The 21,777-nt window shown below is 40.4% G+C and overlaps 1 protein-coding gene across 1 annotated transcript in view; it reads left to right on the forward strand.

The window, feature by feature from the left end:
- The window catches only part of LOC135202169 (steroidogenic acute regulatory protein-like), a 321,018-nt gene extending 301,067 nt beyond the window's left edge, over window positions 1–19,951 (forward strand). Inside the window, 5 exon segments of the mRNA XM_064231424.1 lie at window positions 18,798–18,902; window positions 19,117–19,140; window positions 19,142–19,208; window positions 19,211–19,289; window positions 19,933–19,951. Coding sequence (XP_064087494.1) covers window positions 18,798–18,902; window positions 19,117–19,140; window positions 19,142–19,208; window positions 19,211–19,289; window positions 19,933–19,951 — 294 coding nt within the window.
- The last annotated feature ends 1,826 nt before the right edge of the window (window positions 19,952–21,777 follow it).

Here is a 21,777-nt window from a genome sequence, read left to right on the forward strand (position 1 = left end):
AAATTAAAACAAATCATCGTAAAATTAGGGTATATCCTTAAAAATAACAATAATATCAAACCTTTCTCCACCCGTCTACTAGAAGAGTGGGCGGGTAAGAGCAAGCTCCCTTCCGGTAGCGGGGAGAGATGTAAGGATATAGTAGGCAAGCAACCGACCACTAGTAGTGACCACCCCGCCCGCTGGCGGAGCCAGTAATCTATAACCAAAGGTGCCCGGCTGCGGCGGAAGGCTCCGTTCGTTATAGAAACAAGGGAGGTGGCTGAGCAACTGGGGAAGGGGGGGGGGGGGAGGGTCTCGGCGTAACACGGCGGGAGAGAGAGGGGGGGGGGGTGGCCTACTCCTCCCCGTCTCAACCACTACCCGCTCGGAGACCCGGTACCCTATGAGTGGTCGCCCTATACCTCCCGCTGGGAGGAACCCCTGGCCTCCTCAGAGAGAGAGGGAGGAAGGCAACTGAGGTTGTCATGACAACCAAGGGGTCCCCCAGCGCCTCCCTATACCTGGTAGGGAGGGAAGGGGAAGGGGAAGGGGAAGGTGCGATGGAACACGTGACCCGCAAGTGGCCTAAGCCGCGAGCAACACAACCGTGGGAAGGCCACGTGAACCAGGCTGTACCAATACATGGGACATGCACCTAGGCTAGCCTAACACCCTAAATAGAATAAATTTACATCGTAAAGATGGAAAAGACACAGTAGAAGAAAAAGAAGAAGAACCCAGAAGGAGCAAACTGTTCCGAGGACAGAAGCCTACTCGGAGCCAGCGATAGCTGATGAAGAGCAAGAGCCGGGATGCTGGGCTGGAGGGACATAGAATAGCCCTAAATACCAAACTAAGAGAAATGGTAAAGGGGCTAACCTAGCTAAAACTCGATGTAAAAAACGATGAACGTAATATAGTAAGCCCATAGTATAAGAAGTAACCCCAGTATGGAGGATCCGGGAATTCTTAACGAGGCAGCATGGCGCCGCCACGAGACAACCGGAAAACCGTATATGACCTATTAGTAAGGAAAATACTGGTTCCCGGAAGACAAAAAATGCAGAAAAACATTACTTATGAGGCACTTAACTTAGCCGTTGCGATGGCAGAACGTTCCATGATGAATGGTGATAAAATTCCTCGTAAATAGCACAAGCACAAAGAGAATGCGTCCGAACGCTGGCGCTAATGATTAAGGATGTCCGCTAGGGGCGCTGTTGTCCGTGGCGTCCTCTAGTAGTAGTAGTAGCGGTCCGCATCACCTGTTGGTATCAGCTCTCTCTTCTGGGGATTCTGATTGGAAGTTCTAATTGGTGAATGTCTCGTGGTAGTGTTTCCCACTCGCCCCTATTGCCATACCGACACTTCTTTTTAAGAGTGAGCGAGTCAGTTTTACTGACATTTTCTTAATTTTGTTTTTCTCTGGTAAATTTTAGATTAATTTACCTAGAAAGAATGATATTAAGGATCCTTTCATAGGCCGACACGAGCTGAGCCCAGATATATATATATATATATATATATATATATATATATATATATATATATATAGATATATATATATATAATATATATATATATATATATATATATATATATATATATATATATATATATATATATATATATATATATATATATATATATATATATATATATATATATATATATATATATATATATATATATATAGTATATATATATATATATATATATATATATATATATATATATATATATATATATATATATATATATATATATATATATATATATATATATATATATATATATATATATATATATATATATATATATTATATATATATATATATATATATATATATATATATATATATATATATATATATATATATATATATATATATATATATATATATATACGTATACATACAGGCTGTCCCCCGGGTTACGATGGGTTGGCTTACGACGTTCCGAGGTTAAGGCGCTTTTCAATTATATTCATCAGAAATTATTTCCAGGGTTACGACGCCTACAACGCTGATCTGGCAGAAGAAATATGACACCAAAAATGCAAAATAATCAATATTAGAAGGTTTTTGTTTTTTTTTATGAAAGACACAATAAGAATGGAGTTTACATAGTTTCAAATGCACCCAAGCATTAAAAGTAAGGTTTTCTTAGGATTTTTTATGATCCGACTTATGACAATTTTTGGGTTACAACAGGTCTCAAGAACGGAACCCCCGTCGTAACCCGGGGACTGCCTGTTTATATATGTATATATATATATATATATATATATATATATATATATATATATATATATATATATATATATATATTTTATTTCTGGGCTCGACCTGTGTCGGCCAGTGAAATGTCCCTATAGCACTCATTTCTAGGTATAAATAGATGCTAAATATACCTCCAGCTCGCTCATCCTCATAGAGTGTCGGTATAGCACAGGGGCGAGTGGAAACCACTATCACAGATACTTTGCCAATTAGATGTCTCCTCTCTCAAAATCCCCCTCTAGAGAGGTGCCGTTACAACATCTACCTTCCGCTCGCTACTACTACCTCTGCCAAGAACCTTCATTCCTGAATTAGTACTCTTCGTGTCCACGCGCACCGTTTTTGCTGTCTCCAGGAAATGTTTTTGCGAAGCATCATGTCTTCCCTTGACCAAGAAGCTTCTTCATCTAAGTTGAGTATTCCTTTTATTGTTTTTTGAGCATAATGGGGCAACGATACATCCAATATTTTGCCCTTATTTAAAGACTCTTGTTCATGGGAGCCGGGCATGTCGCTCTCCTGAGTCCGCCATTTTGGATGCATGGTTGGACGCGTGCGCGATTATATCAGAATTTTATTTCATTGTGTAATTTTGTTCACCGTTTAGCACTTCACTGTATAGGCTACTGTTTTCGTATATTTTACCGTCTTGCCCCTGACGAATACTGAGAGCCTTGTTTATTACGGTTTGATCCTTACGTTATTAGCCTATTATAGGGCCATCTTCATTATCATCAGTCACTCAGGAGCGAGTTGGTTTTCTTACGTGCGTACGGTGATATGCTTCATACTACGTTATGTGCGAGTGTTGTGGTTTAGGTGTCCTAGGCTAGCCTAGCGGTACGCCAGTTTAATTTTAAGAGGTGAAGATTCCTCATTTATTTGCGGTGCTCATGCATGTATATTTCTAGTTTAGTTTTTGATTATGATCTTATATTGCTATATTTGATGAGGTTGGGAGTTCTTCACGATGACCTACCCTAGCCTATCCGACCAGACCTAGGCTAGGCTTTGGAGGGTGGGCTAGGCGGGTTGAGTATATCCCACCACCCTTAGTGGCTCCTAGTACCGCCAACCCGACCAGGCAGATATGTTGGCTTGGAGGGTGGCCCAGGACTAGAGAGTTCCTCTCTTGTTACGTATGTAGAGGCTAGGCCTATCTTACCTGACCAGATCGGTAGATTCGATTTTGGAGGGTTGAGTTAGGTTCTAGGTGTCCTCTTTGTGACGTCCTTATATGAGCCATCTTAGCCTACCTGACCAGATCTGTACCGATTTCGGAGGGTTAGGCTGGGATCTTAGTTGGATGCGGTTTTCTCCCCCCTTTTTAGTCAGTACTTCCAATAATTCCTCATCAATTATTTTATGAATTAATTTTGTTTAGTGTAGCCTGGGCCATTGCCCCCTTTAGGGTGTCAGTTGGCCTACCGTCTTCTGCCCCCTTTAGTAGTAGGCTAGTTAACGGCTTCTCGAGAAGTGGTATTCACTGATTGGTTGCTGTGGCCAGGCGATCACGACTTGTCCACTCTCCTCCAGACACCCCCCCCCCCCCCCCCCCCCCCCCGTCCCAGACTCGTTCCAGCGCTGCTTTGTTAGCTCGCTGCCCAAGTAATCCTACCGATGAACAACAGCTAGAGCGTAGAGCACGGTCCTGGGGATTAGTCGGAGGAGATTGGGAGATTAGTAGATTATGTAATCTCTGTTGGTATGTCTCCGGGCCTGTGTTTATTACGGCGAGGTGTGGTCTACCATCACACCCGCCAGGAGGCTATACACCGAAGTTTACGTACCACTGTTCCGCCGCTCTGTTTTCCGTACTTCTCTAGTGTTATCGCTGCTTCCCCACTAGGCTTAGAGATGCGTTTCTAATTGACTTGGAACTGCTACTCTTCTCTGGTGCGATCAGATTCAGGCTTAGGTTTTACCTATTTTCCCTGTTCTGCTCGTATCAGGCCAACCCCACCGGTTATAGCTATTATGATAGTAACGAGATTATGGATTCGGGAGTGGGTGGAGACATTCAGAGATTAGTATTAAGAAAATTTATTATGTAGCTTCTGTTGGTATGTCTCCGGGCCTGTGTTTATTCCAGCGAAGTGTGGTCTACCATCACATGCGCCAGGATGTATACACTGGAGTTCTACATACCGTTGTTCCCGCCGCTCTGTTTTATGTATTCTATGTTATCGCTGCTGCCCACTCCGGTGAGGGCGGAACTATGCTTAGAGAATGCGCTTCCTATTGGTTGGGAGTTGCTACTCTACTCCGGTGCGATCAGACTCAGGCTTAGGCTTTGCCTTGTTTCCCTGTTCTGCTCGCATCAGGCCAACTCCACTAGTTATAGTTATAGCTTTGGCGATACCCAGAGTATGAGTTCTGGAGCAGGCAGACACATCCAGAGCTTTATTAATAACAAGTAAGTTGAAGATTATAGTTGATGTTACCTTTAGCTAGTTAACCCTTAAACGCCTAAGCGGTATATTAAAAATCGTCTCCCGTATGCCTGGGTGGTCTCAGAGTGAGCGCGGAAGCGGAAAAAATATTTTTTTCAAAAAATCACAGCGCGCTTCATTTTCAGGATTAAGAGTTCATTTTTGGCTCCTTTTTTTGTCATTGCCTGAAGTTTAGTATGCAACCATCAGAAATGAAAAAAATTATCATTATCATATATAAATAGTAATGCAATATATGATAGCGCGAAAACAAAATTTCATATATAATTGTATTCAAATCACGCTGTGAGCAAAACGGTTAAAGCTAATGAGTTAATGTTTTTTTTTTGTTGTATTGTACACTAAATTGCAATCATTTTGGTATATAACACATTGTAAAACGATCAAAGCACCACAGAGAAAATATTATCACAAAATGATGCATGAATTCGTAACGCGCAGGCGTAAAAAAATGGTTTTTTTTTCAAAAATTCACCATAAATCTAAATATTGTTCTAGAGACTTCCAATTTGTTTCAAAATGAAGATAAATGATTGAATATTACTATACTGTAAGAGTTTTAGCTTACAATTGCAGTTTTCAACCATTTCGGATGAGTTAAAGTTGACCGAATGTCAATTTTTTTTATATATTCTTTCTATATGCAAATATTTTGAAAATGAGAAAAGCTACAACCTTCAATTATTTTTTTTTGTATTCTACATGAAATTGTGCACATTTTCATATATAAAACTCTATGAAACGCCTAGTATGAAACAGAGCAAATTTTCCGAGAATGCGACGTATGCATTTCGGAGATTTGTGGCGGAGAATCCGCGCGCAGAGGGAAGGAAAGTTTTGTTTTTTTAAATTCACCATAAATCTAAATATTGTGCTAGAGACTTCGAATTTGTTTCAAAATGAAGATAAATGACTGAATATTACTAGACTGTAAGAGTTTTAGCTTACAATTGCGTTTTTTGACCATTTCGGTAGAGTCAAAGTTGACCAAACGTGGTTTTGTTTTCTATTTATCGTGATTTATATGCAAATATTTCAAAATTGAGAAAAGCTACAACCTTCAATTATTTATTGTTGTATTCTAAATGAAAGTGCACACATTTTCATATATAAAACTTTATGTAACGGGTAATTGAAAATGGTGCAAACATTATGACAATCGCACGTATGATTTTTTCGGAAGAGTTGCCGTGCAGGCATAAGGAAAATGTTTTTTTTCATAAATTCACCATAAATCGAAATATTGTGCTAGAGACTTCCAATTTGTTGCAAAATGAAGGTAAATGATTGAATATTACTAGAATATAAGGGTTTTAACTTAAAATTGCGTGTTTCGACCATTTCGGTAGAGTCAAAGTTGACCGAAGGTTGAAATTTTTGCACTTATCTTTATTTATATGAAAATATTTCAAAACTAATAAAAGCTACAACCATTGGTTGTGTTTAGTTGTATTGTGCATAAAATTGCACACATTTCCATATATAAAACTTTATGTAACGGCTAATTCAAAATGGTGCAAACATTACGACAGTCGTACGTATGATTTTTTCGGAAGAGTTACCTCGCGGACGTAGGAAAAAAGTTTTTTTCATAAATTCACCATAAATCAAAATATTGTGCTAGAGACTTCTTATATGTTGCAAAATGAAGGTAAATCATTGAATATTACTAGAATATAAGAGTTTTAGCTTATAATTGCGTTTTTCGACCATTTCAGTAGGGTCAAAGTTGACCGAAGGTTGAAATTTTGGCACTTATCGTTATTTATATGAAAATATTTCAAAACTGATAAAAGCTACAATCATGAGTATTTTTTTGTTGTATTCTACAAGAAATTGTGCACATTTTCATATATATAATACTCCATGTAATGGCTAATTTAAAATGGCGCAAAAATTATGTCAAAGTGACAAAATAATTTCTGAGATGTGTCACTGATACTTTTTAGTGCGATAAGAAAAAAATTTGCGTGTCACTGATACTTTTTAGTGCGATAAGAAAAAAATTTGCGTCTCACTGATACTTTTTAGTGCAATAAGAAAAAAAAATTGTGCTTGCGCGCCTGCATAACGATTGCAAACAAAACAACACCTTGATCCGTGAACTCCCAGCATCCCCCAAGGCACGCGATACAAAAGTTTTTGGCTGGTAGGCCTATAAGTATTTTTTCGCAAATTTAAAAAAGAACTTTTTTATGTTGACGCAAATTACGTCCAGTCGGCACCTGACAGACAATTTATCTCGACGTAAAACACGTCCAATAGGCGTTTAAGGGTTAAGTAACTAGTTTAAGTGTACACATACCGCCGGAAATAACTCCGGCAGCATTATTTGACGATACTCATGTATCTTTCCAACTTACAGATGGTTCGCTGCCAGGAGGTGGGGTGCCTAGCCGTCCTTTATAAGCCGTATGGGCATGAGGTCTGCCGGTCTCATGCCAGCTGCGCCGTCCAACTGGAGGGACTCATGGTCTGGCATCCAGAAGCCTGCGTGGTGTGTTACGGCCTCGTTAGGAACGTGACAGATGAGTCGGTACTTAGCATCCTCGCCTCATTGTTACTCTGAATTCTATGTTACACATATCGATTGCGCATAGTCAAACTAGATATTGAGGAAAAGTCCCCGACACTGGGGAACCTGATTTGATTATCTCTTACAGGTCGATCTGACGCTCAAGGCCTCCTTGCTGACGACCCTTAAGGCCTGGGTAGGGGGGTTTGGGAGGAACGTCGGATCCGGCCAACCCTACGTGCTGATGGAGAGTGCTTCCTCCTCTACCCGAACGCTAAGGTTTCGGTAGCAGTAGCGGCGGAAGTAGCTGCTCCCATTATAGAGCGGATCCGCCAAGAGACCCAAGCCCCTCCGGAAGACAAAGAGGGCTTGTGCGATGATATGACAGAGGAGGTGGCAGCCATCAGCCTGCATCGAGAGCCCATGGCCATCGAGGACCAGAAGGAAGGTAGGGAGGTAAGTGAGGCAGGTAATCGTGGGGCTAACGTTCTCTCCTTCAGCCCAATTCCTTCTTCTTCTTCTTCCTTTCAGGGCTTCCCTGGGAAGTCCACTACCCCTTGGAATAGGTCTGGCTCAGTAATCCCCAAGGTGAAAACCTCAAAGACGAAGTCTCTGCCGAAGGCGGTTAGACCAGCCAAGCCTTCTCCAGCAGGCTCCGCCAGGTCGTCATTGGCCCCCAAGCCTTCGACTTCCTCGACCAAAGCTACTCCCCCACCCAAGGGGTCGAGAGCTAAGACTTCTAAAGCCAGAGCGAGGAGTCGGCTTCGACCAGGAGGCTTTCACACTTCTCAGCAGAAGGTATGAGCGAAGTAGTGGACTTGAGACTTCATTCGATGTCCACTCACCTCGCTTCGGGTCTAGAGATATCCAGACAGTCCATCCTGTCTCTGGCCCAAAGATTGCAAACCCAGGAGGAATTGGTGGCCGGATTTATCCAGTCCGGAAGAACACCGCAGTCCTTTGCGGTGCCGGACGCATCCAAGCTCCCACCATTTGAGAATAGCAACCCATGGCGGTTGGCTCTATGTGCTCCATTTTCAGAGGGCAGGCTTACAATTGAGGGTTGCGGAACCGCGGAACCCGACCCGTGGAAGACTATGAGTTCTTCCCGCCGGGCCTACAATTCCCCTTCCTGGGCTATGCTAGGCTAGCCGAGGAAGCATTGGTCAGGGTAGACAAGGTCCCGAAAGAGACAGTGATCTACCCTAGAGATCAGGTCAGTCGGCATGGGTCCGCACCCTTACGGAATGGGAGTGCGTCAACACCAAGTTGACGCCTCACAAAGGTTGCTATACCATGTTCGTAGCGCCAGATAACATCCCGACACCTTGCACATCAAAGATCGCAGAATTGACACTGCAAGCAGGAATGGAGGATAAACCCATGCCTCAGCTAAAAGAGACGGAGGCTACCTCTTTGCTCTTTCCCGGAGATCTGGAGTGTTGGGTTGGCGCTCCGGCAACGTTCACAGTGGGCAAACTTGACCTGGAGTGTGCCTCCACACAATTCAGTGAGAGTAATAGTAGTGCAGAAGATAAGAGGCAATTTGAAAAGCTATTAGATATGCTACTAGAATACAACATTCAACAAATAAATCACCTGCCAACAAGAAAGGAAAATACTTTAGACCTAGTATTTGTGAACGAGATGAATTATGTTAAAGAAATAATAGTTTATAATACGAGTATATTTCAGATCATAATGTCATAGAATTAACAGTTCATTCCAAAGCAAGTGAAAATAGAGATAAGCAAGAAATGAAAAAGTGGGAAGGATATGGAAAATACAACTTCTACAGTAAAAATATAAAATGGTCAGAAATTAATGAAGAATTAAACAAAGACTGGGATAACATTTTTGTAAGTGATGACATAAGGGTAAATACGGAGATATTATATAAAATATTGGAGAAAATATGTGGATAAATATATACCGAAGAAGAAAAGTAAAAACATCATTCATGCATACCAAGAGACAGAAGGATCTTGTTCCAGAAAATCAGAAAGTGGAAAAAAGGTCTTGCAAAAGAAAAAAATGCATGGAAAGTTATAGAACTAAAAAGTAAGATAGAAAATGCAGAACAAAAGATTATACAATCAAAAGAAAATGAAAAACGGGACTTGGAAGAAAAAAACCCTATTAAATATCAAGCAAAACCCCAAACTATTATATACTCATATGCGAAGAAGATGAATAAAAAGAAGAATAGAAATAGGCCCTCTGAGAATTGAAGGAGATTAACGAATGAAAAAAAAGAATTTGCAACACACTGGCAGAACGATATAAGAGAGAATTCACCCCTAGAATAGATAATGAAGATAATGATATAGAAGTAAGGGACGAAAATAGTGAATATTTAGCTGACATAGAAATTAATGAAGCTGATATGTGCAGGCAATTAATGAAATTAAAAATGGAGCTGCTGCAGGGCCGGATGAAGAAGATGAATAAAAGAAGAATAGAAATAGGCCCTCTGAGAATTGAAGGGAGATTAACGAATGAAAAAAAGGAAATTTGCAACACACTGGCAGAACGATATAAGAGAGAATTCACCCCTAGAATAGATAATGAAGATAATGATATAGAAGTAAGGGACGAAAATAGTGAATATTTAGCTGACATAGAAATTAATGAAGCTGATATTGTGCAGGCAATTAATGAAATTAAAAATGGAGCTGCTGCAGGGCGGATGGAGTCCCTGCTATTTTGTTAAAGAAAGTAGTTCATTCTATCGCAAAGCCACTTGCAATATTATTAAGACAAAGTGTAGATACAGGCAAGATTTATGATGAGCACAAATTAGCATATATCACCCTACTTTCAAAAGTGGATCAAGACTAGAGGCAAGTAATTATAGGCCTGTGAGTCTAACATCACATATTATGAAAGTGTATGAAAGGGTAATGAAGAAAAATATTATGAAACATTTAATAAAAAATAATTTGTTTAATATAGGACAACACGGTTTCGTACCCGGAAAAAGTACACAAACCCAACTGTTAGTCCACCGTGAGAACATATTCAAAAATATGAAAAGCGGAAATGAAACAGATGTGGTTTATCTAGACTTTGCAAAAGCTTTTGACAAAGTAGACCATAATATATTAGCAAAGAAAATTAGAAAACACAATATCGTAGATAAAGTAGGAAGATGGTTAAAAGAATTTTTACACAACAGAAAACAGATAGTTATTGCAAACGATGAGAAATCGGATGAAACCAAGGTAATATCCGGTGTGCCACAAGGTACGGTGCTAGCTGCAATATTGTTTGTTATTATGATTGAAGACATAGACAGTAATGTTAAGGATTCGGTAGTGAGTAGTTTCGCTGATGACACAAGAATAAGTAGAGAAATTACTTGTGATGAAGATAGGAACGCTCTACAAAGAGACCTTAACAAAGTATATGATTGGGCAGAGGTAAATAGGATGGTATTTAACTCTGATAAATTTGAATCAATAAATTATGGAGACAGAGAAGGAAAGCTATATGCATATAGGGGACCTAATAATGAGACAATCACAAATAAGGAAGCAGTTAAAGACCTTGGTGTGATGATGAATAGGAACATGTTATGCAATGATCAAATAGCCATTCTGTTGGCAAAATGTAAAGCAAAAATGGGAATGTTTGTTACGGCACTTCAAAACAAGAAAAAGCTGAACACATGATTATGCTTATAAACATGTTCGTAGTCCACTTGAATATTGCAATATGATATGGTACCCACACTATCAAAAGGATATTGCACAAATAGAGAGTGTACAAAGGTCCTTTACAGCTAGAATAGAAGAAGTTAAGGACCTAGACTACTGGGAAAGACTACAATCCTTAAAATTATATAGTCTAGAAAGGAGAAGAGAACGCTACATGATAATTCAGGCATGGAAACAGATAGAAGGAATAACAGAAAATATCATGGAACTAAAAATATCAGAAAGAGCAAGCAGAGGTAGATTAATAGTGCCCAAAACTATACCAGGAAAAATAAGGAAAGCACAGAGAACATTAATCCACTACGCACCAGCATCGATAATGCAGCGTCTATTCAATGCGTTGCCAGCTCATCTGAGGAATATATCAGGAGTGAGCGTAGATGTGTTTAAGAATAAGCTCGACAAATATCTAAACTGCATCCCAGACCATCCAAGATTGGAAGATGCAAAATATACCGGAAGATGTACTAGCAACTCTCTGGTAGACATTAGAGGCGCCTCACACTGAGGGACCTGGGGCAACCCGAACGAACTGTAAGGTCTGTAAGGTAAGGTGTGCCTAGAATTCCGGATACCATGATAAAGGTGGAATTCGAAGCAAGATGTAGGCTGAGCAGGTCAATTAACTCAGTCACCACTGCAGAGTTGACAGCTTCTGTCTTTGCAGAGGAGCCTCTATTCCGGGTCCTGACGAAGTTGCTGCTGCAGGCTTATCAATCGGACCGGTATGATTTCATAGTGGCTAGACGAGCCTGCAGGAAGCATGTCTTTGCTAATGCCTCCATCAGGCATGAGCCTAACAAGCTCATAAAAGCATCGATCTGGGGGGCCAACCTCTTTCCTGAGGACATGGTTAACAGCGTCCTCAGCGAGGCGGCTAGGGCTAACCAGAACCTTCATGTCCGGGGACTTCCCTTCAAAAGGAAGTTCGAGACCCCCGGACCACAAACCAAAAGTAGGAAGAGGCCTAGGAGTATCAGCCTTTCCAGACCTCTCAGCCTCAAGCAGTGGTACAGGCAGTTCCTGTCTCCCAAATGAATAAGCCTTCGACATGTAAGGCACAACCACAACAGCAGTTTGTTCTGCTGCAGAGTCAACCGACTCAACAGCCCTCGAGTTCGGCTGCCCTTGTGACTTCCCCAGCCTTCAACGCCTCCTTTGAAACACAGGGGGCATTTCGAGGCTATAATAGGCACGCAAGGGGTAGCAGAGCAAGAGGTGCTTACCGGCAGAGAGCTGGCTCTAGAGTTCTCTCAAGAGGCAGAGGCTTCAGAGGAGACAGAGGAAGTAAGACCTCAACCAGTCAATGAGTCTCTGCAGGTAGGCGGGAGACTGTACCTCTCCCGGGACCATTGGACCTTCAGTACGTGGGCCCACAGTATTGTATCGAAAGGTCTGGAGTGGAGATGGAAAAAAGGGCCTCCTCCACCAGTCAGTTTCCATCAGATTCCAACGACAGACCTTCTAGACTATGCCAAAGACCTTCAAAAGAAGTCAATAAAAAAAAGTCATTCACCTGAAATTTCAAGGACGCTTGTTCAGTGTACCAAAGAAGGACTCAGACAAACAAAGAGTGATTCTGGACCTGTCTCGTCTCAACTCATACATTCAATGCGACAAGTTCCGCATGCTGATCGTCTCGTAGGTACGGACCTTACTTCCTTGTGGGGTCGTCACCACCTCTATAGATCTTACAGACGCTTACTATCATGTACCGATAGCAAGAAACTTCTCTCCATACCTAGGCTTCAAACTAGGAAAACAAGCTTACTCATTCAGTCATGCTATTTGGGCTCAACATAGCGCCCAGAGTATTCACCAAACTAGGATAGACAGTAGTCCAAGAACTAAGAGCTCAGGGGGTAATGTTAGTAGCTTACCTAGACGACTGGCTCATTTGGGCAACCAACGACGAGGAGTGTCGCAAAGCAACAGCCAAAGTAATAGAATTCCTAGAATATCTCGGTTTCCAGATAAACAAGGAAAAGTCCCGTCTCATTCCGGCGTCCCGCTTTCAATGGTTGGGAATCCAATGGGACCTAACCTCACACAAACTATCTCTCCCATCAAAGAAGTGCAGAGAGATAGCGAAGGCTACAAGACAGTTCCTCAAGAACAAAAAGGCTTCTCGTCGTACCCAAGAGAGAATTCTTGGTTCTCTTCAGTTTGCCTCAATAACAGACGTCCTATTGAAAGCCAGGCTGAAGAGGATATCAATCGAGTCTGGCGGAAAAGAGCCAACAACAAATTCAGAGACAAGATCTCTCTGATTCCGCCGATATTAAAGAAAAGACTCTGTCCATAGACGGAAGTCCGGAGTCTCTCCAAATCAGTGCCACTGCAATTTCCCCCACCGTCTCTGATAGTCCACACGGACCCCTTTCTGAGCGGTTGGGGGGGCTACTCCCAGTACAAGAAGGTTCAAGGAACGTGGTTGAATACATTCCGCCAGTTCCACATCAACGTCCTAGAAGCATGGCCATTTTTCTGACCTTAAAATGTCTAGCTCCAGTCAAGAACAGTCATGTAAGACTAGTCTCAGACAGCGCAGTGATAGTTCATTGCATAAACAGAGGGGGCTCCAAGTCGAGCAAAGTAAATCATGTAATGATTGCAATTTTTTCGTTAGCAATGAAAAATCATTGGCACCTGTCAGCTACTCACCTGGCAGGAGTACAGAATGTCATTGCAGACTCACTATCCAGAACAACTCCGCTGGAGTCAGAGTGGTCCTTAGACACGAAGTCATTCCGTTGGATTTGCAAGCAAATCCCGGGCCTTCAGGTAGACCTGTTCGCCACAGAGTCCAATCACAAACTCCCGTGGTATGTGGCTCCCAATCTGGATCCTCTAGCTCATGCCACAGATGCGATGTCCATAGACTGGAACAATTGGCAGAAGATTTACCTATTTCCGCCAATAAACCTCCTGATGAAAGTCCTCCACAAACTCAGATCTTTCACAGGACAAGTAACATTGGTTGCACCCAACTGGCCAAAGAGCCATTGGTTTCCTCTTCTACTAGAGTTGAATATCCGTCCCAGATGGATTCCCTATCCAGAACTGACTCAAATAGTACAAACTCAGACTGTGTCAGCTTCCTCAAGAATTCTAAATGCTCTAACTTTATGGACTTCATGAAGTTTGCAGCACAGAAGGATGCTAGTGTCGATCCACTAAACATCCTGTTCGTAGAATCAGATAAAAGAGAATCAACACTCAGACAGTATGATTCTGCAGTAAAGAAATTGGCCCTCTTTCTAAAAGAATCAGATGCCTAAAAGATGACTACGAATCTGGCAATTTCATTCTTTAGAACCCTGTTTGAGAAAGGTCTAGCTGCTAGTACCATTACTACGACTAAATCTGCCTTAAGGAAGATTTTTCAGCTTGGCTTTAATATTGATTTGACAGATTCACACTTCTCATCTATCTTCAAGCATGTGCCTGTCTTGAGACCAGTGGACCGCCTCCACATGGTCTCCTGGTTTTTAAAAGATGTACTCAAGTTGGCTTCAGACACTGATAATGAATCATGCTCATATATAACCCTTCTCAGGAAAACATTATTCTTAATGAGTCTGGCTTCAGGCCCCAGAATATCTGAACTGCCGGCTCTTTCTAGAGACCCAAATCACATTGATTTCCTCCCGTCGGGTGAAGTTCTGCTCTCCCCAGATCGGAAATTCTTGAATGAAGACCCACAAAACAGGTGGGCTCCATGGAAGATTATACCTCTCACACAGGCCTCATCATTGTGTCCTATCGTCACATTAAAATCTTATCGGGGCAGAACTTCTGAAAAGTCTTCAGGTCCTCTTTTTATTAGAGTAAAAGGCAGAACCATTTTCTTAAAAGGAATCAGACAACAAATCCTTTATTTTATTAAACAAGCCAATCCGGACTCAGTCCCTCATGTCCATGATATCCGGGCAGTGGCTACCTCAATTAACTATTTTCACAATATGAACTTTGAGGATCTTAAAAAATATACGGGTTGGAAATCCCCCGGCAGTGTTTAAACGCCACTATCTAAAGAATTTAGAGGCCCTTAAATATTCAGCAGTGGCTGCAGGGAGCATTCTCTCCCCTGATACGGCCTAGTGTTATAACTCTTATTTCCTATTCCTTTATTCTGCTATTAATTTTTTCCCTTGATACTCACGCTTTCCTACCTACCTCGCTCGTAATCCTTACCTGTCTCCCTTAGGTTCCGGGCTGGTTTGCTTATCAATCCACTTCCGGACATGTACATAGTTTATATTTGTTATTTTTGTATTCCTTACCTGTTGTTTTCCCAGGATAGTATGGATCTGGTCATATTTATTCCTACTTTTTTACCATTGTAACTTGTTACTTTACATTGGTTATTAAAACTTAATTTTAAGAGATGATTATATTTTTATTTTTCCCTATATCTTTTAAATTTTGTATTTTACCAAGCTTTTATGGCCAATTCTCTGATACTATTTCACCAGCCGACACAGGTAGAACCCAGAAAAGGGATTTTGACAAAGGAAAAATCTATTTCTGGGGGAAGACCTGTGTCACCCGGTGAACCCATCCCTCTCTTTTCCTGATCCCCACCCTTTAGCTTGGGTGCATAATTCAGGAATGAAGCCTTCGGTCGGGAGTTGTAGTAGTAGCGAGCGGAAGGTAGACGTATTGTAGTCCTTGTAATAGCACCTACCTAGAGAGGGGTTTTGAGGGGAATCTTCTAATTGGCAGAAAACCTGCGGTAGTGGCTTCCACTCGCCCTTGTGTTTATACCGACACCCTATGGGTGAGCGAGCTGAAGGTAGTAACTTCAGCATTCCATTTAGCTTTTTCTCTGGTATGCACAGTAAGCCATAAATTTTCATTATCTCTCTTCAACTACTGAAACTACCAAACAGTATAATAACCATTCATTTCTATTCTAATGGTTTTTTTTATTAAATGTATTGCATGAATAATTTTTTCAATTTACAGCACCCTTTTACCAATGGAATACATAGAGCACAAGGGGTAGATGCTGACCAATAGGAGAGCAGGATCTTATGGGGTGACTAGCATCAGGAACCAATGGGGAGAGCGGGAGGATGGTGGCGAGTTTACTCAGTTGGCGGTGTGCGAGTTTTAAAATTGTTCTCGGTGGTCCAGGCGAATCTTGGGACTTTTCAGCAACAACCTTTCGTAACTTGAACTATTTTCGTATGTAGAGCCAAAAAAATCTTCGTATTTGCTTTTGTATCTTGAGTTTTTCGTAAGTTGAGCCTTTCGTATGTCGAGGTACCACTGTATAACAAAACCAAGACTCAATGCATTTTGCTGCCCCCAAGCTCGCTTAAGCATATTACAGAACCGCAAATGTTCCTTTGTAATCATTGGCTGGAACTTAAGCACAAATTTCTGTATTTGGGTCACATTATCACGGACAACCTAAGAGATATGGCAGACAGAACAGAGGCATCGTAAACTATGTGCAACTGGCAACGTGACTGCAAGAAGGTTTGCCTTCTGTCACTGAGACCTAAAACTGCTGCTCTTCCACTTGTATTGCTACAGTATCTCTGGGTGTTCCTCCTGGACGAAGTATACCAGAGAGAAAATGAGATGTATCACTGTTGTGAAGAATGACATTTGGAGACACCTCACAAACACTCTTCACTACCACTTCCCCACACAAATGTTCACAGAAAACCACCTGGACAATTTAAAAATCATTGTAAGGCAATTTAAAAATCATTGTAAGGCGAACAGTGTCCAAAAGAGCAGCAATTCGCTCATCCTAAGGAGTAAGGCAAGAAGAATATCTAAATTGCGGGAAAGATGGGAAAAGAGGCATTTGTTCCCTAAATGACTTAATCTGTCTTTGCAAAGTGTCATCTGCAGAATCTGTCAAGTTTACTATATTTCTATGGTTACTGTTATTACTGGTATATTGTGGATATTGCTGATTATTCATGTTATCTCATGTATTTAGATTGTGTATGTTACTGTCTGTACTTTGTATACTCCAAGTATATGGCCTTCAGCTGAAAATAAAAGGGATTTTGACGTAGGAAAAATCTATTTCTGGGCGAGGAAGCCGTGTCGCCCAGTGAAATAAGTCCGTTTAGCGTTATTTCTAGTAAAATATTGCTATAATACCAGAGAACTGCTAAATTGGACATGTCAGAACTCTCTGACTCGCTCACCTATAAAAAAAGGTGTCGGTATAAACCTGGGGCGAGTGTTAAACACTACCACAGCAACCCCTCCAATTAGCCTTTTCCTCATCAAAATCCCCTAAATACGGGGAGCTGACCCATAGGTCACACCCTGCTACCCCGTTGAAGGCGTCTGTGATGTCATACTTATCGATAGCATTGAAGCTTGGTGCACAGCAAGGGGGGGAAAACTAGGGGGGGATTTCACTGGGCGACACGGCTTCCTCGCCCAAAAATAGATTTTTCCTACGTCAAAATCCCTTTTCTGGGCTCGGCCGTGTCGCTCCGTGAAATTGTACCAGAGAAAACACCAAGCTACATTTTCCTAAAATGAAATACAAGATAAAACACAAAATATGATTAAAGAGCAGACAGCTCTAAACAAACGTGCCAACGCAAGGTGGCTATCGAAAAGTATGACGTCACAGACGCCTTCAACGGGGTAGCAGGGTGTGACCTATGGGTCAGCTCCCCGTATTTAGGGCATTTGATGAGGAAAAGGCTAATTGGAGGGGTTGCTGTGGTAGTGTTAACACTCACCCCAGGTTTTATACCGACACCTTTTTTATAGGTGAGCGAGTCAGAGTTCTGACATGTCCAATTTAGCAGTTCTCTGGTATTATAGCAATATTTTACTAGAAATAACGCTAAACCGACTTATTTCACGGAGCGACACGGCTGAGCCCAGAAAATTTATTATTATTATTATTATTATTATTACAGTATTATTATTATTAGTATTAAGTATATACCCCCCTTAAAATGCTTATAACAATGATTTACTCAATTCAAAATATTAATATTAATGTAAACAGCAAAATATCTATAAAATGTTTAATACAAATTAAGTAAATATTTAGTACAAATTAAATAAATCTGTCTTTCAGAACATTTGACAAGAAATCAAGTTACCCGTGTACCGTATACATTAGCTGTTTTCTCTCATAGCATTGAAGTATTAATCCTGTTAAAATTATCACTAATTCGGTTGTTTTGTATCATAACACTTTTTATTCGCTGATTAATGCATTTTTTCATATTAAGAATGTGACTACAGGCAGTCCCCAGTTATTGGCGGACTCGGTTAATGGCAGTCCGGTTAACTTGCAGAGTTCTAATACTAAAGTTACGACACCATAATATACATAACGGAGGTGCCATTAACTGGTTATTGGCACCACAAGCGCCATAAATCGACAATTTTCGGTTAACAGGGGTTTTCGCTCATCAGAGCCCCACCGAGAGCAGAACCCCCTGCCGATAAATGGGGGATTGCCTGTAACTGGTCATTTAAATAGTAGTTTAAAAACCATACCCCCCTTTCAAAATGTTTATAACTTCTTATTTTAATACACTATTATAAATTATATCGTTTTTTAAAAGGGTTAAATAATGTTGTTAGTGTATACTTATACGTTGGAGTTGTTTGCGTACTGTGGAAGCTGTAGCATGTTATTGCTATATACTGCATTATAATTTTTAGGAATTTGTTGAAACTGTATATATTGTAAAGAAAAGCCAGAATGGCTGACATCATTTGCCATTATGTATAGTACTGAATTTGATGTGAAATGAGTTATCTCCATTCCCTTTTGTCTTGTGTACCTTCTGTCTTAATTTCTGTGTATTTTTTCAATTATTTTATTGGTTTTCAGGGTGAAGTTGATATAGATCCAAAAGCATTATTCACAGAGATGGTGTATAATTTTGAAAACATGCCTACTTGGAACAAAGCTGTAACTTTGGGTAGAATTGTACAGGTGGGTGAATTCTTGTTAGTCCTTAATTGTTGGCAGTTAGAATTTCCTTTTTTTTTCAAAAGAATTTGTGTAACTTGTTTTCTTCAGTATTTCAAGCCCTTATTTGACAGATCACAAATCATGGATACTTCAAGGTGAAACACGTTTGTTTTTTTTGTGTTTTATTTATTCTGTTCTTGTAGAGTAACCTTCAATCTTATAATGCCCTTTGCAGACAATTGATAGCTCAACAGATGTTTGTCTATCAAGTGGCATCGGAAGGTCCGGTGTTGTCACTGCTCCGAGATTTTGTAAATGTTCGTCATTGGAAAAGATTGGTGACAACTGGGTTGCTGGTGGGATTGCTGTTGTTCATGACGATGAACCTCCACAGAAGAGTATTGTTCGGTAAGTAGAATTTAATTTTGTAAGGCATTGGTAAATAAATGAAAAGAATCAAATGGGGAGAGAGGAAAATGGATTAAGTGTATATTACTACTGGGCTACAGCCCTCTTCTATCATTTGAGTCATTGAAATACTGTATGGCGATATCTTAATTTCTTTCTTTGTTGTCCATGTGGTTCTCAGAACATTTAGTGTAAAGATGTCATTAGTAAATATAAATCCACTGAATAAACACTTGAGTAAAGATTTCCTAAAAATGAAATTAAAACAAAAAATTCAATGCTTACAGTTTTATTTTTTGTTCATGTGGAAGTTTGAACATTATATTTTTTAGTGTAGGCACTGCTCATCCTCACAGAACTTACTCCTATGGCCTCCCTTGGGTTCCATGAGACAGATCAATTAATATCAAGAATTCTCTTGCAGTTGGTCTAGGCTGCAATATTGCCATTGTTGGTTCAGTGATGGAATGTAAATGGAGTCAAGGCAGGAAGGCTTGCTATCCTGCCTACAGCAGCCACCCAGATCACAGTTAACCTTTCTTCTGCTAATGTGGCAACAATGGTTTGGGTATGCCATACCCCATAATTTCATTACTCTTATGTCTTTTTGAGAATTTTTATGATATGCAGTGCCTCATTCCAGTGATGATGCAACTATCTAGTGATGAAAGTCAAACATGTAGTCTTAATTTTCATGTGGAATAGTGTTTTCTAATATGATATTCCTATTCCATGTAAAAATGCAAATTTTGTTTTGCCTTCAGCATGATACTCTTAGATTGAGTATTCTTGTATATTTTCACGTCTCTTAACTCTCTCATTTTCAATACATGTATAGAGAATGTTCCTAAGGGATTTCAGTATGAGGGGATTTTTGTGATCGTTTTGGGTGAGATTCATTTCACTCTTTACTGCTTAGTAGTGTCTACCTTTTACTAATATTTCATTATCTTCATGAACCCCTGATTGAGTGAATTTCTTATTACGCCCTTACTAATACAGATGATAATAGTATGGCTGTCTGGGCTACTTGCTTATGTCTTAGGGCTCTTATGCTCGATACGTGGGCAAGTATGGTTTTGGCAATCAGTGTTGAGGTATGGTATCTAAGCACACAAATATTCAGGTCACCCGTAGCTGCCCAGGAAGTGTAGGTGGTTCAGTATTTCTGTGTACAGAAGCAGTTTCTGAGCACAGCTTTGGTACTGTGTTTTGAAGCATTTTTGGCTAAGTATGGTAAAAGACCTCTTAAAGGTTAAAAATTATTTTACCTCTTTTGTTGCGTTGAAGGTAAATCACTAACCTGGTGCCATTACTAATTCGGCACTACCTTCTGCTAGGCAATTTTAAGAGTAGCACTGATGCCATAAGGCCTTATTATAGAGTAAGTGCTTGTTTGCTGACCATATGGACTTGAAGGGATTTACTTCCAATTTTTACCACTTAGTCTATAATAATAAAACAAAAATTCTATCTTGGAAATATTTAAAAATTCGACCTCTAAGTTCATTTGTTTTGCAATTGAAAAAAATCATGATGTCACCTTTTTGCATCCGAGACATGCTAAGTAATTATATAGCTATAGTTTTCCACGTACGACAGCCTAAATTCAAATTTCACAGGTAGCACTTTGATTGCTCAGTGTAGGTATGCAGTGCTGTCCCCCAACAGCATACAGGCAGTTCCAAGTTGTCGGCAATTTATGGCGCCATAAGCGCCAAGTTCTGGTTATATGTGCCATAAGGTGCCAATAATAGAGTTATGGTGCCATAACATAACCTAAAGGAGGTGCCATTAACCGGTTATCAGCACCATTAACTGGATATCAGCGCCTATACAATAATATCCCAAACTTACGCAAGGTCAAGTTCATGACCCCATTGCTCAAAGGGAATTTTCACGTAAGTTTGGCGTAGACTCTGAAAATGCTAATAAATGCATACTTCTAGAGTTTGAACTTTAAATATGACCCTTCATGCTCCCTAAATATTAAGTTAACTTTTAAATGAAATTGAAGTTACTGTAATTTCATTTAAAAGTTAGCTTAATACATTACCCTTAAAAAACGAAATATATTGTTGGTAAAAATACAGGAGCTCTTTCGACGTATGAGATGCTCTTTTGACATACATAATGTAATTACAGCAGACATAAGTAGCAATTTCAACATACAGTGTCCATTTCGACGTACGTGATGTATTGGCAACCCTTCAACCTGTGCGGTGGTGGTGCGCAGTAGCCACAGCGTAATGCATGCGTTCCCAGCTATAAAAGGCAGCATCCCAGGTGCCAGGTCAACATCCTAGCTTGACTTTTTGAGACATTCAGTACTTCCTTGATGTATGCTGTCCTCACAGTGACTTATGTTGGACCATCATGCTCCAAAATGTTGTGAAGGTGGTGAGGAAGAAGGCTTATGAGGATGTAGTGGACCCCTTTCTTCAGCAGCCTCCCCCAGCCAATGGTTTAGATGACCCCCGTCAGGTCC

Source organism: Macrobrachium nipponense, chromosome 30 (assembly GCF_015104395.2).
Source record: "Macrobrachium nipponense isolate FS-2020 chromosome 30, ASM1510439v2, whole genome shotgun sequence".
NCBI classification, from domain to species: Eukaryota; Metazoa; Arthropoda; class Malacostraca; order Decapoda; family Palaemonidae; genus Macrobrachium; species Macrobrachium nipponense.